The sequence below is a fragment of the Pangasianodon hypophthalmus genome, chromosome 4 (assembly GCF_027358585.1).
Source record: "Pangasianodon hypophthalmus isolate fPanHyp1 chromosome 4, fPanHyp1.pri, whole genome shotgun sequence".
Taxonomy (NCBI): domain Eukaryota; kingdom Metazoa; phylum Chordata; class Actinopteri; order Siluriformes; family Pangasiidae; genus Pangasianodon; species Pangasianodon hypophthalmus.
This window is the reverse complement of record NC_069713.1, coordinates 5,826,816-5,849,817: the sequence shown is the minus strand read 5'-3', so window position 1 is coordinate 5,849,817 and position 23,002 is coordinate 5,826,816. Positions and strand designations below refer to the sequence as shown.

The 23,002-nt window shown below is 38.7% G+C and overlaps 2 protein-coding genes across 9 annotated transcripts in view; one reads left to right on the top strand and one right to left on the bottom strand.

Annotated features, from left to right (window-relative positions):
- Positions 1–12,421, top strand: part of fggy (FGGY carbohydrate kinase domain containing) — a 15,539-nt gene extending 3,118 nt beyond the window's left edge. For 2 of the 8 annotated variants that reach the window (XM_053233652.1, XM_053233653.1), the window contains exons 4-17: positions 290–441; positions 769–857; positions 1,468–1,583; positions 3,021–3,149; positions 3,326–3,429; positions 3,779–3,886; positions 4,666–4,727; positions 5,228–5,378; positions 5,898–5,972; positions 6,092–6,212; positions 6,887–6,981; positions 8,213–8,274; positions 9,148–9,315; positions 11,555–12,421. In XM_053233652.1, the coding sequence (XP_053089627.1) occupies positions 290–441; positions 769–857; positions 1,468–1,583; positions 3,021–3,149; positions 3,326–3,429; positions 3,779–3,886; positions 4,666–4,727; positions 5,228–5,378; positions 5,898–5,972; positions 6,092–6,212; positions 6,887–6,981; positions 8,213–8,274; positions 9,148–9,315; positions 11,555–11,666 (1,544 nt within the window). In that variant the 3' untranslated portion in view covers positions 11,667–12,421. Of the gene's footprint in view, positions 1–289; positions 442–768; positions 858–1,467; positions 1,584–3,020; positions 3,150–3,325; positions 3,430–3,778; positions 3,887–4,665; positions 4,728–5,227; positions 5,379–5,897; positions 5,973–6,091; positions 6,213–6,886; positions 6,982–8,152; positions 8,275–9,147; positions 9,316–11,554 lie in introns of those variants that run through there. The other 6 variants (XM_053233654.1, XM_053233655.1, XM_034303676.2 and 3 more) reach the window with 6 other exon arrangements.
- A 761-nt stretch (positions 12,422–13,182) lies between these two features.
- On the bottom strand, positions 13,183–20,720 carry LOC113547286 (peroxiredoxin-6). The gene is made up of 5 exons (XM_026947549.3): positions 19,836–20,720; positions 17,393–17,549; positions 15,705–15,851; positions 15,346–15,492; positions 13,183–14,473 (listed from the first exon to the last, which is right to left on the bottom strand). Exons 1-5 carry the CDS (start codon positions 20,024–20,026, stop codon positions 14,345–14,347), a joined length of 771 nt encoding a protein of 256 aa, XP_026803350.2. The 5' UTR covers positions 20,027–20,720; the 3' UTR covers positions 13,183–14,344.
- Between the last annotated feature and the right edge of the window lie 2,282 nt (positions 20,721–23,002).

Below are 23,002 nucleotides of genomic sequence, written 5' to 3'. Positions count from 1 at the left end.
GTAGGCATTAATGAGACCCAAATGAGGATCCTTTTAGGAATAAAAAAAAAAGTCAAATTTGAATATGTAAATAATCGTGATATGCTGTAACTCATGAAAATGCCGCGTTAAAGGAACAGATTGTTTACAAATCGTACACCGTGTTATAACTGTACACAGTGCTGCACCGAATCTTTCATCGTTCAAGCTCCGTAACGTCATGTTACTGTATGTGCACAATCGTATACTAATTCAAGTGGAATTTTATTCTCATCCACGTCACTTCCACCTCCTTCCATTCTTCTGTCAGGTGTCAAGGAGAGGAACGTGGTGATGTGGATGGACCACAGAGCAATGGAGCAAGCGGCTCGCATCACAGCCACGGCTCACCGAGTCCTGAGCGCCGTCGGCGGCGTGATGTCTCCCGAAATGCAGCCGCCCAAGTTACTGTGGCTGAAAGAGGTGAGTTCCGTACTCATGATGGTACTTATTTCCAAAACTGGAGAAGCAACAAGCCTTAAATATTGTGGACATTATAGATATGGATATGAGTAATGTCAGACACTGAGAGTCTAAATCTGTTTAAATGTTCATTTATTTTCTGGACATAACAGCATTTCTAAATTTCCCTTTGTATAACACAATGATGTTTGAAAATAGCAGAATGTTGAAGGTCTGGGGGAAAAAATACATCTTGAAAATTTCCCAGGAGGAAAGGACAAGAACTCTGGATGAGCGTGTTTTTTTTTTTTTGTTTTTTCGTGCTGTCCTTTGTCCTATTTTCATTAGAATCTGAGGAAAAGCTGCTGGAAGGAAGCCGCACACTTCTTCGACCTGCCAGACTATTTGTCCTGGAAGGCAACAGGTTCGTTAGTAAGGTGTGTTTTTCTTCACACACACACACACACACTCACACACACACAGATATTTACTGAACCTGTTGAGATCTCCGGTGTGTGTTTGGTCTTTCAGTATTTGATATTGTTAATGCCATCTCTTAGTCTTAGTTCTATTAAACTGTCTGTTTGTCTTTGACGGTTCATGTTCATAACCCCAAACGACGTCTTTAATATCTGTAACGTGAACGTGTCCGTCCCCTGAAATTCCACACACGTGCACATTGATTTCTTGGGTTCGGTTTCTGTAGGTTCCTTTCAGTTTTGTTAAAATTGATTCCCAAAACATTAAGAAAAACATCACCAATTTCCACATCCTTCCACTGAATATATTGTTTTCTGTGTGTTATAAGTGCATTGGGAAAAAGCCGCATGAATTCCTATCGAACATTCTCATTCTAGCTACTTTACATATGAAAGATCTGAAAAGATCCGATTTTTGTGTCCACACTGTTTTAAAAAATCAGATCTGTGTCACATGGACAGATTACTGCTTTATTATTGTATTCAGGTGTGTTAGTCTGTGTTATTAGTAAAATCATGGTCTGACTCTTGAGTATCTCTGTCCTAACACCTCTCTGCTGTGTCCTAGATCACTGTGCACTGTGGTGTGTAAGTGGACTTATTCTCCGCTAGACGGCTGGGACGACAGTTTCTGGACCACCGTCGGTCTCGAGGACTTGATTGAGGACAATCATTCAAAAATCGGTAAGCCGTGTTAAAAAAAAAAAAAATATATCATGTTATATATACTGTACCAATGGACCACAACTGGATCCACATCTGGCTCTTGTCATTAACTCATAACTGAAAAGCAGTGTATCATCCTCACCTCTCTGATCTACATCACACAAAATAAATAATGCACTAAAAACTACAGCAAAAAAAACAGATGATCAAATTATTATTAATTATCAGATTAAATCAAGACCCTGCAAATCCAAAACACTGCCTTCCAAATCTTGACTAGAAACAACAAAAACATGGAAATATTTCTACAGAGAAGCAGGCCATGTGTGGAATAAACTTCAGGGCATGCGGTTTTAGGAAAATAATCAGCGACAGGATGCTGTGACGAAGTGGAGTTACTCTTACTCTCAACACCCCGAAGCTGATTATTTTTCAATAATACCACAAAGTGTTTTTTTTTTTTTTTAATTTGTTAAAGAATAGCACGTCATAGTTTTTATCCATTTATAGATACATTTAATGTTGTGGAACATCTGCAAGGCAAGTTAGTTCCTGTTCTCACTTACGTCATGGCAGCTATAAACAGTCGTTCCCTCACCAGCTTCTCTTTTTTTTTTCTGTCTCTTCATATTAATAAGACAGAAACCGCAAAGAAGCGTAAAGTGCTCTGTCCTGAGGATGTCAGAAAACTTAAAACTGTTACAAAGAGCTAACACTGGAGACTCCTTCCATAAATGTTAAATAAATCTCCTTACTAAAAGCCTTGTTAAGATTCTAACATTATGATTTCTGTCTCTCTGTTGTGTTCTTAACTGAGAACCATAAAATATATTTAAGGTGGTAATAGCATAATGTAATATGAAGCCATGCTTTAAAAAATAAATTTTTTTTTAAATTAGACTTTTTTTTTTATTGTACGTCAGTGATTGGTGTTAGGCTACTAAAGACCGGTCTCGGGAAACACCCAGATGCCTTAACAGATAAATAATGCTTATATATTCATTTAAAATATTTATTTGTTTGTTTGTTTCTATTTTTTATTAATATATGGAAGATCATAAACCTGTAATTCAAATGTTTGCCTGGTTACATTACTATGCCGTACCGTACTGATATAACAGAACAGCTTAGAAAAAGATTTATATTAGCACTGTTTAACTCCGCCCACTAGCCAGTGCGATCTGCCCTCTTACGCATACTTGAGCTCACAGATGCTCCTGATTGGCTAATGTCGCTGTGATTGATAGGAGAGAGAGAGAGAGAGAGAGAGAGAATGCCTTCAATCCCACTCAGAGAGCACGGATAATTTTGCTTCCTCGGTCACAGATATTCAAATCAAATCAAATAAGTTAAAACATGGCGAAGGCTTTTCCATTGCGCCACTCGGGAGCCAGCAGCGTTTAACTCTTTATCCTGTATTCCTGAAGTCTCACGCGTTCCGTGTGTTGTGTGCAGGAGAGCGGACGTGTTGTCCCGGCAGCCCGGTCGGAGGAGGACTGACTCCGGAGGCAGCTGCAGATTTAGGTCTGGAGCCGGAAACACCTGTGGGAGCGTCTCTGATCGATGCCCACGCAGGAGGACTGGGTCGGTTATATGATAACTGTTATAGGATAACCTTTTCTACTGATTAACCACTAGAGGGCTGGTTAGGGCTGGTAAAGCTCACTGAGGCATCGTGGGAAATGTGTAGACTGTGTCATGAAATGCAGGTGAATTATGAACACAGGAATCGTTCTTTTGGTTTGTCCCGCGTTTTCTAGGTGTTATTGGAGCGGATGTAAGCGGCCATCACCTGCCGTGTGAAAATCAGCCAATCACATCACGCATTGCTCTGATCTGTGGAACATCGTCCTGTCACATGGCTGTGAGTTTATAGTCGATAGTAATAATTATATTAATAATTATAATTATTATAATAAATAATAATAATAATAATAATAATAATTATTATTATTATTATTATTATAATAAATAATTGTATTAATATGATTATAATTAATAATATTATAATTAAAAATATAATTATTTAAATAAATAATTATATTAATAATTAATAAGCTTTTTTAACTTACTTATAAATAATTATGTGTCAAATATCCCCACAAAATGATTTGTTTTAAATGTAAAAAAAAATACTAAATGAGCCAAAGTGTTCTGGTTGCTGAGGTTAAGGTGTGTGTGCGTGTGTGTGTGTGTGTGTGTGTGTGGTGCAGGTGAGCCAGAAGCCTCTGTTTGTTCCAGGTGTGTGGGGTCCGTACCTGTCCGCCATGGTACCAGACCTGTGGCTAAATGAAGGCGGTCAGAGCGCTACAGGACAACTGGTCAGTCCAACACAGTGCACTTCTTTGGCTAAGTGTGATTTCCTCACACAGTGCAGAGCTTTGTGTTGTAGAGAAACAGACATAAGGCTAATCAGTTTAGTTTGTAATCAGATATCAGCTGTCAAAATGTCCGCCATGATCCTGCAAAATATTGTAGCATGGTCACAGTCTCACCATATGAAGGGTTTTCCAAGGTCACGGTGTTATTACAAAGTACAAAGTACACTATATGGCCAAAAGTTTGCCATGTGCTTGTTGAACATCTCATTCCAGATTTATTCACTCTTTGCTGTTATAATAAGCTCCACTCTTCTGGGAAGCTTTCCACTAGATGTTGGAGCGTGGCCGTGGGGATTTGTGTTCATTCAGCTACAAGAGCATTAGTGAGATCAGGCACTGATGTAGGGTGAGGAGGTCTGGGGTGCAGTCAGTGTTCCAGTTCATCCCAAAGGTGTTCAGTGGGGTTGAGGTCAGGGCTCTGTGCAGGACACTCGAGTTCTTCCACTCCAGCCTTCACACACCATGTCTTCATGGAGCTCGCTTTGTGCACAGGGGCATTGTCATGCTGGAACAGGTTTGAGCCTCTTAGTTCCAGTGAAGGGAAATTGTAATGCTACAGAATACAAAGACATTCTATACAATTCTGTGCTTCCAGCTTTGTGGCTACAGTTTGAAGAAGAACCACATGTGTGTGTGATCGTCAGGGGTGCACATACTTTTGGCTGTATAGTCTATAAACAGGGCTTACGGATATTTTTTCTGTTTTTTTTTTCCCCCAGATTGATCATGTGGTGACAGGACACGCTGCTTTCTCTCAGTTAAAAGAGCGAGCAGAGAAAAGGTATGTTTTTGTCCATCAGAAGTTACATCATTTATTGCAAAATATAGTTTTAAGAAATGTGCGAAGACTCGAGTCCAGTCTTGAGACGTTTTTCTGTTTTGACTTGGACTTGTCTTAGACTTACTGGCATTTGTACTTGGACTTGTCTCAGTCTTGTGCGTTGATCTCGCTAAATATGGTCTTGGTCTCGACTGAGAGTTCTTTTCGCAAGCAAGAAGAAATTCCTTCTTTTGGAAAACAGTCTAATCTTTTGTTTCTCGATCTCGGCTAGTCCTGGTCTTGGACTTGACACTGACGTTCTTGACTACAGCCCTACTGCAGACCGTTTAAATTTAAAGATACACAGTGTCCATGCTTGGAATATCTAGATAAAACCCTCATCTTCTTAGAAAAGTGAATTGTCATTGTAATATAATAGTGTATATATGTATATATGGCCCAGGCCTACATCCAGGATTTCATTTAAAGTGTATATATATGTTTTTTTTTTTCCTTTTCAGTGGAGTGAATATTTACTCTTTCCTGAACGGCTATCTGAAGGAAATGGCCAAAGACCTGAAGGACCTGGACGAACTGACCGCCGGCCTGCACGTGTGGCCCGATTTCCACGGCAACCGGTCTCCTCTCGCCGACCAGAGCTTAAAGGGCATGGTGAGCATCGAGTTAAAACTGCGGAGCGAAAAAAAACTTTGATGTTTTCTCAAAAGGGGTGACAGAGACTGAAATATAGTGGGCAAGGCATATTATATTAATATATAGATATGTTATATTTTACAATATAAACAAAATAAATTAATAGTTTTAATTTTGATATTAAAATCTGGTGATTTTAATTACTATTATTTGTATGTATGGTTGTGATTTGATTCATATATATATTTTTTTTACTATTTATGCATTTTTATTATTTTACAGTAGCTTTATAATTGTTATACATTTATAAATATGGAGTTAATTACTGTAGATTTTTTAAGCAGCGTGCTAATGATGAATGTTCTGTTTAACTTTTGTTAAAAATGTTTTTTTCTTTGTAAAGTACTACTACTGTTAATAATAATAATAATAATAATAATAATAATAATAATAATAGTTTTTTTAATGTATTTTTTATTTGTTCCTTCAGTTCATGCATAGTGCATGTATAAAATATTTTATTCTCTCTCTGTGCAGGTTATTGGACTGTCTTTGTCTCAGACGCTGGACGACTTGGCTCTTCTTTACCTCGCTACTCTACAAGCTATTGCTGTGAGTTTAAATGAAGTTTTATTCGAACCCATTAACACCGGTACAGCCCACGCAGTCTGCTTTATTTGTTTCGTTTTTGCTATTTTTGGTGTGTGATTTGTGATTGTGGTTTGTCACAGCTTGGCACCAGACACATCCTGGATGCAATGCGAGAAGCAGGACATGACATCACTGCCTTGTTCCTGTGTGGAGGGCTCAGTAAGAACTCTCTGTTCGTGCAGATGCACGCCAACGTTACAGGTAAGCGCTTTCTCACACTGGGTGAGTAAATATACTGACCATCAGATTACACAGAGCTGCTGAATTCTGGCTTTTGATTGGTCAGAAAGTTACAAAACTGCTTCTTCTCATTTCCTCCATCTCTCTCTCTCTCTCTCTCTCTCTCTCTCTCTCTCTGTGTCTCTCATTCTCTCTCTCCCTTCTTCCTCTCTCTCTCTGTCTCTCTCTCTCTCTCTCTCTCTCTCTCTCTTTCTTTCTCTGTCTCTCTCTCTTCCTCTTCCTCTCTCTGTCTCTGTCTCTCTTCCTGTCTCTCTCTCGCTGTCTCTCTCTCTGTCTCGCTTTCTTTCTGTCTCTCTCTCTCTCTCTCTCTTCCTCTCTGTCTCTCTCTCTATTTCTCATTCTCTCTCTATCTCTCTCTCTCTCTCTCTCTCTCACTCTTCCTCTCTGTCTCTCTCTCTCTCTCTGTCTCTCTTCCTCTTCCTCTCTCTCTCTCTCTCTCTCTCTCTCTCTCTCTCTCTCTCTCACTCTTCCTCTCTGTCTCTCTCTTTCTCTTCCTCTCTCTGTCTCGCTCTCTCTGTGTCTGTCTGTCTCTCTCTCTGTCTTGCTTTCTTTCTGTCTCTCTCTGTCTCTGTCTCTGTCTCTGTCTCTCTCTCTCTCTCTCTCTCTCTCTCTCTCTCTCTCTGCGTGACGTGCAGGTTTGCCGATCGTCCTGCCTGCAGAGAGAGAGGCTGTGTTGGTGGGTGCTGCAGTTCTGGGGGCCTGCGCCTCACGGGACTACACCTCCATTCAGGTACAGTTACAGTGAAGACCTTGCTGTATTTCCCCAAAGCGCATCATCTTCATCATCATTATCATCATCATCATCATCAATCACTTCTAATATACAATCACTGTCCACCTGTACACCTGCACATTCATTCATTTGTCCAGCCAGTCCATCATGTGGCAGCAGCGCAAAACTGAAACCTGGGCAGCTCAAACACCAGTCTTAGAGGGAGTCTGTACCCGTGTAGCATCAGAATTCCTGTTCCTGGATGCCAGGAGTGGAACTCGATGTGGTCTTCTGCTGCTGTAGCCCATCTGTCTCGAGGTTTAACATGCTGTGAGATGCTTTTCTGCTCAGCACGGGTGTAAAGAGTGCTTATTTCAGTTACCATAGCCTTCCTGTCAGCTCGAAGCATCTCCTCTGACCTGGATGTTTTTTGTTTTTCGCACCATTCTGTGTTAGAGACTGTTGTGTGTGAAACTCCCAGGAGAACACCAGGTCCATGGTCATCCAAGTGACTGAGATCTCATTTTTCCCCCCATTCTGATGTTTGATGTGAACTGATATACCAGATAATCCCACTATCTGGATTCACCCAGAAGAGCGAGGGTTTATTTCTTTAAATATAGATGTATATGCACTAACTAGGATTTTTTTTTTTTATTTTCTTCCATGTCAGCAAACAAAGTGCTCTGGTTGGGGCTTTTTTTTCTGTAGAACAGACACCTAGTGTGAATGCCGCCTTAAGCAAGAAAGGAACTCAGTTGCATTGAGGAAAAAGTTACTAGTGACCAAATTTACAAGTGTAAAGGTCTAGGTCACAGTTTATAATTTTCTATGAAAAAATATTCATTATATTTTTAATAGCCTACCTTATGCTTCCTAACACAACAAAAGCTGAAAAATTGAATGCGTGTCTATGAAGAGCACTTATTTTATATTATATATGTAGCGTATCAGCAGTGCGCACTGTCTCCGGCTCTGATATGTACGTGCTTTAGTGTATGCTGAGTGCACATTAACGAAGTTGGTGTGTTAGACAGGCGTGCAATATCGAACGTGTTTCCTCCGTACTTAAGACACCACTAACCCACATCACAAGAACCTTCATTACATCAACGTCCTAAATCTACAAAAAGATCAACGAAAGGTCAAATTTGTGCTGAAGGCTGTTTTTTTTTTTTTCTACTGATAGAAAAAAAAGAGCACAACAAGGTGTCTTATCAGCTGAATCAGACGTGTCCGTGTTTTTCAGGAAGCTATGGAGAAAATGGCCAAAATAGGAAAAGTGGTTCGACCTAACCTCAAGCTCGAGAGGTGAGTAGCTGAGAGGTGAGAGATCTGTGATGTGAAAATAAAATCATAACTGCATTCAGATTTTATCCATATGTTGATCAGAAGTAAGGAATAAAACACTCCATGTCATGCTGTTATAGGAAAATAATCAACGACAGGGTGGTGTGATGAAGCAGAGTCACTGTTCCCACCCTAAAGTTGATTATTTTCCTATATCATTACATCTCAATGTGTTTTATTCCTCTTATACCGCAGCAATTTGCCAGCAGTTACATTGCAAACAATGCCGTCTAACATCTGTGAAACAGATTAGTTCCTGTTATCACAGATGTTACAGCACGCGTTCCCAGTTGTTAAACCTGTGGTTTGCAGCTGCACTACTGTCAGAGCTGCTGCTTAACTAATCCACAATTTCTGACCAATCAGAATCGAGAATTTAACAGCCCTATAGTATAAATTTACCGTAATTTCATTACATATTAGAAAAAATGTTTATTTATTTCTAACTACACAAGGTTTGCACTTTGCATCTTACAAATAAACCCACTAAGTAGACAGTAAAAATTAAAATTCATGCATACAGTACAGTTGTGGTCATAAATTTACATACACCTTGCAGAATCTGCAAAATGTTAATAATAAAAAAAAAAAAATGAGGAAACATAAAAATTGCATTTTGTTTTTTATTTAGTTCTGCCCTGAATAAGCTTTTTCACATAACAGATGTTTACATATAGTCCACAAGACACAATAAGAACTGAATTTACACAAATGAACCAGTTGAAAAGTTTACATATGCTTGATTCTTAATACTGTGTGTGTTACCTGGATGATCAAAGACTGTTTTTTTGTTTTGTGATAGTTGTTCATTAGTCCCTTGTTTGTCCTGAGCAGCAAAACTGCCCACTGTTCTTCAGAAAAATCCTCCAGCTCCTGCACATTGTTTGCTTTTCCAGCATCTTCTGCATATTTGACTCCTTTCCAACAGCAGCTATATGATGCTGAGATCCATCTTTTCACACTGAGGACAACCGAGAGACTCGAACACAACTATTACAAAAGGTGCAAACATTCACTGATGCTCAAGAAGGCAACACGATACATGAAGAGCCAGGGGGTGTAAACTTTTGAACAGGATGATTGGCGTAAATTGTTATTATTTTGTTTAAAGATCTTATTTTTTTTTCACTTTGTGTTGCCCTTCAGAAGCTACATAACATATTTACGTTTCCCAGAAGACAAAATAATAACAATTTAAAATTAATAAAAAATTAATAAAAATTGTTAGTTATGAAAGGGTTTGGGAAAACACTCGTTAATTAAAGAACATTCTAAGACACAATATAATAAAGTACTTAGTGAATAATGAATGGGTCAGGTTAATCATTAATTTACGAACAAGACTACGTACTACGTTAGTTACAAAGAGTTTTGGGAAAACACTCGTTCTAACTTTCCAACATACAATTTAACGAAGTTCTTAGTGAATAATAAATGGGTCAGGTTACTTGGTAATTTACGAACATGTTTACATAGTACGTTCGTTACAAAGGGTTTCGGGAAACATTCATTAATTAAAGAATGTTCTAACAAATGAGATAATGAAGTGCTTAGTGAATAACGAATGCGTCAGGTTACTCGTTAATTTATGTACGAGTTTAAGCACTATGTTATTTACAAAGGGTTTTGGGAAAACTCTTGTTAATTAAAGAACATTCTAACAAATGAGATAACAGAGTACTTAGCGAATAAGAAATAGGTCGGGTTACTCGTTAATTTACGAACGAGTTTACGTAATACATGAGTTACGAAGGATTTCCGGAAAAGAATCGTTAATTAAAGAACGTCCTAACAAACAATATAACTAAGTACTTATTCATTAATTTACAAACTAGTTTACGTACTACGTTCGTTACGAACGATTTTGGGAAGCACTTATGAATTTAAACGTTGTAATGAACAAGGTAACAAAGTACTTCGTGAACAAAGAATGCGTCAGGTTACTCATTAGTTAACAAACATGTTTACGTACTACGTTACTTACGAAGGGTTTCAGGAAACTCGAGTTAATTAAAGTAGGTTGTAACAAATGAGATAACAAGGTACATAGCATTATGAGTGTTTTGGGAAAACCACCCCTGGTTAGTGTTGCTCTGATTGACAGGGGAGAGAGTGTGTATGCCCCTCCCACCCAGAGGGCGTAGCCAGTTTTACTCCCTTGGCCACAGGTTGCTAAGGCGTTGTTGGGATTCGAACTCGTGATGTTCCGATCGCCACTCAGGAGCCGGTGTATCTTTACCACTTGGGTCGTATCAGTCTAAAACATGGCTGATAAAATCTGTTTTCTCACCCCAGTGAGTTAGAGATGTCTTAATTTATCCTCAGTCACGGTATATAAAAAGTGACAGATTGTCAGATACGCACCCACCATACACTTTCTGTTTATTGTAAAGTGATTTTGGTTTGCTGTGGTTTAGTAGGACACTCGGCCTTCATTCAGAAAACACTTTGATTCACTGTGAGCTGATAAAACACACCGGTGGTTTTCACACCTCTCAGTAAAACTCTCCGATCACCTGTGGCAGGATCTACCTGAGACAACCGTTCACACGTTCACGAAACCGACTTACGTCTTACATCCTCTGAGAGTAGCGCAGGTTTGTGTTAATGTGGTATCGTTTCTATAGTAACAGCTCGCACATGGACTTCTGTTGTGGACAATGTACACACTCTAAGGGTGATAGTAAACAGATTTTATAACGAAAAACATGGAATCGTCGATATGGTGAAGTTTCCTGTAGGTAGATGTTTACTGAACGTTTATGGAAGGAGTCTCCAGTGTCAGCGCTGTGTAACAGTCTGAGGTAAAGCTCTAACTCACAGAAATGTTTCTCAGTAACATGACAAGCTGTGTTTTTGGTTTTTTTTTTTATTATTACCTTCGAGAGAGAGAGAGAGAGAGAAAGAGAGGCTGGTGAGGGATAAACAACCGTTTATAGCCGAGAACAGGCACTAACTTGCTTCACGGACGTTCCACAACATGAAACATAACTATAAATGGATAAAAAGGATGATGTGTCATTCATTAATCAGTTTAAAAATTTAAAACTGTGGTATAAGAGAAATAAAACATTTTGGTGTCACATTTAGTGTTACTCCGGTTCATCACACCAGACCATTGTTGATTATTTTTCTATAATAACAGTACATGGAGTGTTTTATTCCCCACACAGATCACTAAAAAATGTTTTTCTTCTACTTTCTATAATTCTGAAAACTAGCTGATGAAAGTGTGTGTCAGCTTTTACAGGAAGAAGTACGCCGTGTTCCTGCGGCTGTTCGCCCATCAGAGAGAGTACGCAGCGCTGATGAGCGACTGCCCCAATGACGTGTTCTCTCCTCTCAGGAAGTGAAAGTCTGGCCTGGTGAACAGACAGCTACGGTTTCCTCTGTGGGCATCGGATGTGTGGCTGTGCTGCTTCTGGTGCTGCTCGATTCTTCTCTCGAACACGAAACCCTTACGTGTTAGAAACCCGAATTTGTATCGTGATGACGGTCAGATTATGATGTTTGATAATCGGTGAAGATGTTCAGTGAAATCCTGCAAGCTCAGCTCTCAGCTTGGTGAATAATGCTGACGGAAGCAGAGAGATGTGTGTGTTGTGTGGTGTGTGCGTGTGTGTGTGTGTGTGTGTGTCTAAACTGACAGGCTCAAAGCCACAAAGCCATCCAGTATTCTGTAGAGGCCTGCATGAATCCCCCAAAAGCTGAGTGAGCGATCTGTTTCAAACACAGTGATGGAAACTTTGAGCAATGACACAACACCATGCACATCTTCACTCACTTCCCTACAGAGCGCTGATCCACACACACATCCTCTCAGGAGCGTATTTTTAATTTTATTTTAATTCGTTTTATTTAATTTTTTGCTTGACCTAACAACACTACTTTGTAATTACTACATTTTTGTTTGTTTCCGAAGTCATCCTGAAGAACAGAAGTTCTCATTTATACTGCTTTACACATGCACTACTTAAGATTTAAGTACAGTAATAATTAAAATGTATATGAGTATGTTTTAATACTGACTGATATTTAAAGATGCATACAGAAATGTAAAAAAGAGAATCAAGCGTTTGTAATAATTAAAACGAGAACATAAGAGCAACGATGACTCTCTCGTTCTTCTTTAAATATGAGCTCATTAACGTTGCAGGTTTAAAGGACACTCGTTCAAACTTGTTGAAGGAAGTAACAACTTTACTAGTGTGTGTGTTTATTTCCTGTGTTGGTGGTTTTCTTACAAAGAAACAACCCGCAGTACATGGTATAAGTGCAGGGCGACCCTGAAGGTGTCACAAGCCTTGAAAAAGTTTTCACTTACGACACAAACTGATGTTTTTTTACCCTTGTGAATTCATGTTCCTGTTTATATTCTCTATGATTGATCAGGAATCACTTAAAGTCAATATATAAAGGTGAAAATTATTGTTTTTTGTGTTATCTTTCATGAAAATTGAAATAGTTCCTCCCATCTCTAAACGCCATTCGACTTTTTTTTGACAACGCCTCGCACATGGAGGCAGTTAAGGATAAAAGCTTGCCTCTCACGTAAGGTTTAAATAGAAAAAAAATTAAATATACATCTTTTTTGCACATATATATATATATATATATATATATATATATATATATATATATATATGTGCAAAAAAGATGTATATTTAATTTTTTTTCTATTTTTCTAATTAATTTTTTATATATATATATATATATATATATATATATATATATATATATATATATATATATATATATATATATATATATATATATATATATAATTTTTAAAATAAAATATATAGGCTACACTGCAAGTCCAGAGTTCTAACATGCTGTATTAACCTTTTTAGATTTTTTCCCCTCATTTTCTCTTTAATTTAGTCTTGGCCAATTCCCGCCCACGAGTCAGCTCTCCTCTATCATACTACAGCTACTAACCGGGGAGAGTAAAGGCTAGCACGTGCTTCCTCAGAGACACGGAGACAGGTGAAGCCAGAGATCTTTACAGAGCGGCATAACACATTCAGAGGAAAGCGCTATCTACCATCTTCCACATACATGAGCTCACAGACACCCACGATTGGCTGGTGTTGCTGTGATTGACAGGGGAGGGAGAGTATGCCCCTCCCATCCTGATAGCATGGCCAATTTTGCTCTCTTGGACTCCTGATCACGGATAGCTGTGGCATCACCATTAACATTACTGATTTCAATTGAAATCCTTTGTAATTAGAAAATGTAATTTAGAAAATAGGTATAGGTGAAGTGTGAAATGTATGTCACTTTATTTTAATGGAGAAGGTCAATCTGGGTCACTCTAATTAAGCACTTGTAGCACAACAATATATTTGTCTTGAAGCTGATTTAGAGTCCTGTTACAATCCGAGAGTGGATGATGAAATACTTAAATACAAAGATTTAGGGATTTTTTCATTTTTTGTTCCATATTTGATTGCTACTTGTGAGTAAACTGTAATAAAATGCTAAAAAACAATGTCACTGACAGTGTATATAGATATATTCCATAAACCACAATAATTAAAAGTGGATGTGTCCTGCAACATCACAACGATCCAAAACATAAAACCTTTAAACTGAATGTGAGGTTGTAGTACATTCCACAAAATACATCAAATTTCTTTGGCTTCATCTTGTCGCAAGGGTATGCAAACTTTTGCACTCCACTGTATAACGTCATGTGTCAAGCCTGTATGCTTTCTGTTTCACGTTGTCTTTATGCAGGTCGAAGTGCAGTAAGTGTCTCACTGGTGATTAGTCAGTACTCTGTGTCATGTCCGTTCATTAGTTCTGAAGTTAAATAGTTTATTGTAGCTTGAGCTCAATCCAGAAACTACCACAAACTTAACCTGAACATGACAAGTCACGAATGCAGCTTCGTAATCACTCAGGCTCATCCAGTGTGTTGTACGTTTGTGTATTTCATCTCTTTCCGTTTGGTCTCTCAGTCTTGTCCAGTTCTTCGGTCCTCTGAGGGGTGGTTTGGGTTTGTCCGAGGGTTTGACCTGCTTCACGGTTGCGGTGTGTAGCGCAGGTACTTCTTCCCAGACGGAAGCTCTTTTGTGTACACTCCAGCAGGGAACAGGCTCTTGGCTTCTTCCTCAGGGATGCTAGGTGGAACCATGACCCGATCCCCCGGCTAATGGAAAGACAGATGATAACAGGGGAGATCAACTTTGTTCCATCATATCATCATGAAATACTTAAAATCAACAAAATGATACAACACTAAGGACAAAGTGAAAGGTGTATTATGGCACTTGGTATTTAAGTAAGGAATAAAACACTGTGTCATGTTGTTGTTGAAAAATAATCAACGACAGGATGTGGTGTGATGAAGCGGAATCACTGTTACCACCTGAAAATTCAATATTTTACTATAACTGCATAAGTGTTTTATTCCTCTTATACCACAGCAACCTGTCAACTGTTACATACTTTTATTCATTAAAGAACGACACACATTACTTTTTTATCCGTTTACAGTTACGAGTAATGTTGTGGACATCTGCAAGACAAGTTAGTCGCTGTTCTCAAAAACTTTTTAGCTCGCACATAAAAATAGTCGTCTCTCATAACGATTAAAAAAAAACACCTAAAGTTCAAACTCTTTTATTTAGACTGACTGTTCCAAAGCACTGACACTGGAGACTCCTTCTATAAATGTTAAATAAACGTTTCCTTACAGAAAACTTTAACTTGCAACACGAATGAGCTGTTACTATAGAAACGATAAAGTATTAAAACGAGCGTATTAATATAACTCTGTAATTTGCAGCTGCACTAGTGCCAGAGCTGCTGTTCCTACACCTTCTGACCAATCAGAATCCAGGATTCAGCAGCGCCGTGGTATAATCTTCAGTAAATGCTTTATCCTGGTCTGCATCACGGACTAATTTGGTCATATTTTGGAAAATATAATAATTCGTTAGAAAATGTTCAGTGCAGGAGTGTGATTAAAAACTGTTTTGCACACCACAAATATAAAGCACAACAGGTTCTCCCTCTCACCTTCCAGTCTACAGGCGTAGCCACACGGTGATGCGCTGTTAACTGCAAGGAATCAACCACTCGTAGAATCTCGTTAAAGTTTCGGCCCGTAGTGGCCGGGTAGAGGAGCGAGAGCTTTAACTTCTTATCAGGACCGATCACAAACACCTTAACCAACGAGATAGACAGAGATTAGAATAAATAATCTCAATTTATAGGAAATTGTTTACACACTGTGGTTACAACCAACGAATTATTTGCTTATGCACACAAACTTTTAGCATGACTCCGTAAATATAATTCCGTTAATCTTTCGTACAGCATGTACGTACGTGGCATTTTATTCGTACTAAACTTTGATGGAGTCGAGTTATACTCACGCATCGGGCGGTGAGCGGCATACCGGTCTGATCTTTCTCATTAGGGTCCAGCATGCCCAGCTCCACGGCCAGCTCACGCTTAGCATCTGCTATGAGGGGAAACGGGAACCTGGAGACGGTCTCGTCATTATTATAGGCCAGGATGTCCTAAAAAACCATCAGTGGTGAGCTTAAATCATCAGTCTACACCAAAAATCTAATTCAATTCCATTTTATATGTATAACGTTTTTAACAATGGATATTGTCACAAAGCAGCTTCAGAGAATGATATAAATTCAGGATATACATTTTAAATTTATGACTTTGTCTTTGTCTCTAGTGAGCAAGCCAGAGGCGACGGTGGCAAGAAAAAAAACTCCCTGAGAAGATATGAGGAGGAAACCTTGAGAGGAAGCAGACGTAAAAAAGCAACCCATCCTCATCTGAGGAATATAACATAGTTAGCAATGAATGGAAGCTACAAGAGCTAGTGAGTGTCATGGCCAGGGTTTTTTTTTTTTTAAATCAAAAGATCAAGTTTGTGGAATTTCCTTCTTACCTCAAATGTAGAGCCAAGAGTCTGAACTTTGTTTAATTTTGAATTTTGCACTGAAGCTCCAGACCTCATGTAGCGGACTACTAAAGGAATGCTTATAGTTAACAATGTCCTGTTTGAAGCTTTTTCCATGATGATAAATTTGCATCTTGATCTTTTTTTTTTTATACTGGAGCACTGTTGAATTCTGGATTCTGATTGGTCAGAATCTGTTGATTGATTTTCTATATATTAATGCGCTCATTCTAATACATTCGAGTTTCTATAGAAACAGCTCATTCGGATCATTAATATGGTGACGTTTACTGTATGGAGATGTTTATGTAACATTTATGGAAGGAGTCTCCAGTGTCAGCGCTTTGTAACAGTCAGAAGTAAAGCTTTAGCAACATCTTCAAGGCTGGTTTCTTGTTTAGTGGACAACATTAAATGCAACTATATATGGATAAAAATATGATGTTTCATTCGTTAATAAATACAAAACTGTAATTGTTACTGAATTGCTTTGGTTTAAGAGGAATAAAACAGTTCAGGACATGCTGGGATGGATGGATGGATGGATGGATGGATGGAGGGGGGGAGGGATGGATGGAGGGAGGGATGGATGGAGGAAGGGAGGGATGGAAAATGATCTGCCAATAGAACAAGACTATTTCAAGCTTGGAATTAGTACAAATGTCTAGAACTAGGTTTTAATAATCTTATATTTGGTTTGTTGTAATAAGAAATACTAGATAAACCTGATTATATTCAAGATATTTTCACTTACTAAGATGCCACTTTGTGCAGTGTAGATAGAGAGATTCTTTATTAATTCTGGGGGAAACTGCAAAATAATCAACTTTGGGGTTGTAACAGTAACTCCGCTTCATCACAGCACTGCATCATTGATTATTTTACTCTAACAGCACAGTTTTATTCTTTACTTTTTTTACGTGCTAATAGTGTTACTGAGCCAAACGACATATTAATTTGCATCCTCAAAAAAAAAAGTCTCCTTATTGATAGTACATGTAGGGAAAATGACATAAATTTCAAATTTTATAAAAAAAAAAGAAAAAAGTCACTTTAACTAAGTGATTAGCATTTATGGCTTGATAGGTGATTGACTGCTAGCGGCTACGCAGGAGGTGAGGAGGTGTATGTGTCTACCTTGCTCCAGCCGTGGTGCTCCTCAACACTATCGATGGACAGGCCGATCAGCTTCACATTGCGCTTAGCAAACTGTGGACTCAGCATGGCTGCTCGCCCGAGCTCGGTGGTGCAGACCGGAGTGTAGTCCCGCGGGTGCGAGAACAGGATGCCCCAGCTGTCGAAGGAAAGATTAGCAAGAGTTCAACAGACACAAGGCAGCAGTCGCTTTTGTTCTCTGGTCAAACTTCAATCCAGGTTGGAAAAAACACAGACCAGAAGGGGATTTTGGGAAAAGTGGAAAACCAGAAATGCTGAACTGAAGGTCCTCGAGATATTTAGGGCAATAAATTCATATATTTGCCTAAGCAACTAGTGTGTATGTAAATTGTCCTCGCAGCGCACTGGTCTGAAAAGAAGCTCTTACTATAAGTGCAAATAGACACTTCCTGTCTGTTAGATACGAACCATGTTTTTGAATATGTCGCTGGTTATTTGAGAGTTTATTCATCTATGCTCCTGTGCCAGAGAAACCCTATTAATCAAATTTACAATGTGAATAGGAGCCAATAAAGATAGATATCAGAACACACCAGGTATTCAGCCAGCACTGACTGAGAGAAAAGCATGATCCTGGTGATCTTTTAACCTGCTGATGTTTGAAGGTTCATATTTTACACATTTCTCATTAATTTAGGAATCATTTGGCATAGAGACCTACTCGTCACAAAGCAAAGTTTGCAAATCCCACTTCAAGTCGTGAAACATGTATTTTTTATACATAAAAAATAGATTTTTATACATAAAAAAATAATAAAATAATTTGTACTATACTTAACAGGATCTTTATTTGCATTTTTATTAATTTTGCCTCATTACAAAGTACCCAACACACTGAAAACTGTTACATCTCATGATCTGTGCTTAAAAATGCTTTAAAACACATCAGCTCTATTTAAAATAGGGGCATTTTTATACGTTAGAAAAAAAGAGACACCATCCTATCAGTGTCAAAACTGTGCTGAGAACAACGCAAATAATATCCCAAAGGTACCAAACTGTACTTTTCATTGTCACTGAAGTGATATTATCTTTTCTACCTGGTGTGTGTGTGTATGTTTTACCTGGGAAGGTGAATCTATATTGTAGCTTCAGCTAGCTTTTAGAGTCAAGCTTTAAAGGTACATCAGTGATCCTTAAGGTCCAATTATGTACTGAAATTATTTTTAAAGGTATAAATGTACACAGTAAAGGTACACATCACACCAGCAACTAGGAAAAGTACAGCATGATGGCGTTATTTCTGAGAGTGTAGCCTACGCTGTGCAGCGCAGTCGCAGATGTGCAACAGTTCCTAAGTGTATATGTTTTTAAAAAAAAAACACCTTCATGGTAGATTTCCCTGAAAAAGGAGAAAATTTGAGGGTTTTTTTTAATCTAAATTGGAACACAATGTCATCACAATGTAAAAATGAAAAAATCTGACCTCAGTCACGTCTCGATAAATGATAAAGATCATGTTGCAGTTATAAACAGGTCAGTTTTCAGCACTACATGGTTGAAGCATGCCACACACCAACAGATAGACGGCAAACTCGGATAAAGTGGTGTGGTCAGTAGTTTCATATAACCCGGCTCTGCTGCGAGAACAAAAGCTTTTACAGCACTGTCTGGATTTCCTCCCTGACACCACGACCTACATTAGTAGAAATCGAAAAGCCACTTCAAAGAGCAGTTCACAGAGCAGTTACATGACCTACACCTATAACTGACTGCATCGTTATCATGAATAGCAAAGGATGGCATGCTTCTGAAAAGTAAACGAACTGCTCTATGTATGTCTACAACTATAACAGACTGGTTCAGTCTCAGAAATAAAGGGTCCTAAACTACAGGTGTACACTGTAAAAAAAAAAAAGACTAAATTTTGCAGTAATTCACTGGCAACAGGGCAGACTGTATTATTATTATTATTAGTATTATTTTCAGAATATTAACTTTACTGTAAAATGTACAGTTTTTTCTACAGTGTACAGTATATACAGTATGTTTTTACATACAGAAAGCTGCATGTAGTGTAGCTTTAAACCTTTAAATCTGTTTATATCCAAATTTCCAGGTAGAACATACATACTGAAGGTTTTTTTTTTAAAAAAAAAGATAAAAGTATCACTCCAGCAGCAATGCTATAGAAGTATAGTTTTGTACTCCTTTTTTTTCTAACAGTTGACAGAAACCTGTAAAATAAACCTCAATAAAAACTGGAATATAACAAGCATATTATATGCTTCATGCCTGCATATTAATGTTGAAGTTTGTTTAAGTTGCATGAAGTGTGCATTAAAGAATTGCATGAATCGAGCTCACACACACTTCAGACCCTGTGTCCTGAGTCGCGCGCTTCTCACGCGCCCCCGCGCCGCGGTGTATAACTGTGTCACAGGGTATAAAATGCGCTACTCACGAGTCTCCCAGGTAGTCATGGAGTCTGATTTTGCCGATGGTGGTCTCGGCTTCAAAGTTAGGGAACACATCTCCGAGTAGAGGAGCCGGCATGATGCTGCTGAGGAGGAGGAGGAGGAGGAGGAGATGCAGCGCGCGCGCCACGCACGCCTTCTGGTGCCGCGTCACGGGCGTGACGTAACAGGAATTCATGTGTCGTGAAACCAGGTAAACAACGCGATAAAGAACAATTATGAAAGCCAGGTGTAGTTATTCATGTTTTCATTTGGTTATATAATATACATTATATACGGGCAAAAGTATGTGCACCCCTAACCATCACACAGACATGTGGTTCTTCCTGTTGGAAGCACACAGTTGTACAGAATGTCTCTGTATGCTGTACAGTTACAACTTCCTTTCACTGGAGCTAAGAGACACAAACTCTGTTCCAGCATGACAATGCTCTTGTGCACAAAGCGAGCTCCGTGAAGACATGGTGTGTGAAGGTTGGAGTGGAAGAACTCGAGTGTCCTGCACAGAGCCCTGACCTCAACCCCACTGAACACCTTTGGGATGAACTGGAACACCGACTGAACCCCAGACCTCCTCACCAACATCAGCGCCTGATCTCACTAATGCTAAAATCCACACAGCCACACTCCAACATCTAGTGAAAAGCCTTCCCAGAAGAGTGGAGCTTATTATAACAGCAAAGAGGGACTAACTCTGTTTGACCTTCTGCCCTCTAGCAGACGTTTCAGGTCCATCATATCACACACAAACAGACTCAGGAACAGTTTCTACCCCAGAGCCATTCGAGAACTGAACGCTAAGAAACACTATCACTGAATGTTAGGAACTATTTGCACTACACACACACACACAAACACACACACACTCATGTCAATAGACTCTTACTTCATATTTATTTATCCCCAGCTGCAAAATTTGTACAACTAGCAATTCAACAAACGATTGTGCAATAATATAATGTGCAATACCTTAGTTTTATTTTAATTTTAATTTCTACTGTTATATTTAAAATGTATAAATCTTACCGGATCACACTCTTCAAATGTGCAATATGTTAAGTGCAATATCTCAGCTGCTTTACTACATTAACTGAACAGATCTGATCATTTATGTTAATATTTATATCCTTTTATATTTACGTTATCCCTTACTCCTTTTATTTTATTCTTATGCACCATTAGGAGGGACACTCAATTTTGTTGTACCCTGTGCAATGACAATAAAGAATCTATCTATCTATCTTCAACAAGCACATGCGGTTCTGATGGTTGGGGTACACAAACTTTTGGTCATATAGTATTTTCTGTCATCCTTGTTCCTTTTTTCCTGCTGTCATTTTTGATATCTGTTACATTTATAGGTATGTAACATCTACCAAGATGAATTTGCCAAGGATTACATTTAAATACAAGAACGACACGTCATACTTTTTATCCATTTATAGTTACATTTCATGCTGTGGCACGTCAGCGAAACAAGTTAGTTCCTGTTACGTATGATGTAGCAGCTGTAACCAGTCGTTCCCTCACCAGACTCTCTTTTTTCTCTCTCTTGAAGTCACTAAGAAAAAAAAACACAGCTTTTCATGTTACAGAGAAACCACAAAGTGTAAACTCTTCTGTCCCGAAGACAGATTGTTCCAACCCTCTGACACTGGAGACTCATTCCATAAATGTTAAATAATAATCTCCTTACAGAAAACTCACAGAGCTGCTGTTAAAGAAAATTAATCAATACCTTCTGACCAATCGGATTTGAGAATTAAATCGCCCTATGATATAATAAATGTCATATAATTACACACCCATAACAATTACATACTGAAATTGCTTTGGTATGGTTAGTTAAGGCTGAACTTCATCACACACTCCTACCTTGTAGGTGTCCAGTTAAGAGACTAAAACGCATTCAGTGATGGATGATTTTGATATTAGAAATAGGAAGTCTAAAATCTAAAATCAATAATTCAATAGGGAATGTTAGTAGTGAGCAATGCATTATATTACAAGGTGTCATTGAAGGCATAATATGAATGATGTGGGGGAAACTATTACACACACATACACACACACACACACACACACACACACACTTAAAGACAGATAGACAGCTTGATTAGGCTATGTGTGTTTACTCTCTCTCTACTTTAAGTTTTCTAGAGTAAATAGTCCACCTCGATCACATAGATTACACCCGGGACTGTATTTTACGTGCATCTGCTTAATCGTGGCTGATGATGTGTTATGGATGTGTGTGAAAAATATCAGGACAAATGGAGATCAGATCTAGATCTAGTGGGTGTGTCACTCTGTGTAATCACCTGACACGACTGGCACTGATATTCTGCGTGAATCTACAGTCTGCGCTAGAAAGAAATCAGCCCCAGTGTCCCTTCTTGTTTCTTCATACCATTCTGGTTTTCTTATGATCGTCTGTGGTGCTTTTGTGCTCAGTTCCACAAAACTACAAAAATAATCCAGTTAACAGCAAATAATCTGGTGCCATAAAAATGAAGCCTTACACTGATGTCTTTTTATATTTGAAAGACACTAGCAGCGTTTACATGGACACTAATAACCCGATCGTAATTGGACTAGAAGCACAATCAGATTTAAAAAGTCACATGTAAACACGTCAATCGGAATGAATTGGCGATTAAAATTTCATTCGGATCATAAGGGGTGGTTTAAACCTTTTCTAATCCGATGGAGAGGACGTGTAAACACTTCATCGGGTTGAAAATGAAACCAGATAGTTCTGCGCATGTGCAATGACGTACAAATCACGTAATGATGTATGATGCACGGCTGTCAGCGGTACTGGGGCTCTGACCGTAGCCTCACCAGGTGCCATGTTCCCCTCCACCACTGAGCAGAGTGTCATAAATGACTGTCGTGTCATCCTAAAATTCTCCTTCCTCTCCTCGTCTGTGAAGTGGTGCAAGACGACGTTGTCCCACCGGTCCTTGCTCTGGACCCTCATCCACAGACGCCTTGTTCTGGGCTCGGGAAGGGGCATTTTAATTGCTTGATAAATACACGCAGTACCGCACAACACATCACGCGCGCGTCGTCTTCTAATTAGCAGCTGAAACAGGCAAATGTTAAGTCTGCTTTTTAAAACGAAAAAAGAAGCAATGGCGAGAGAGTGGCT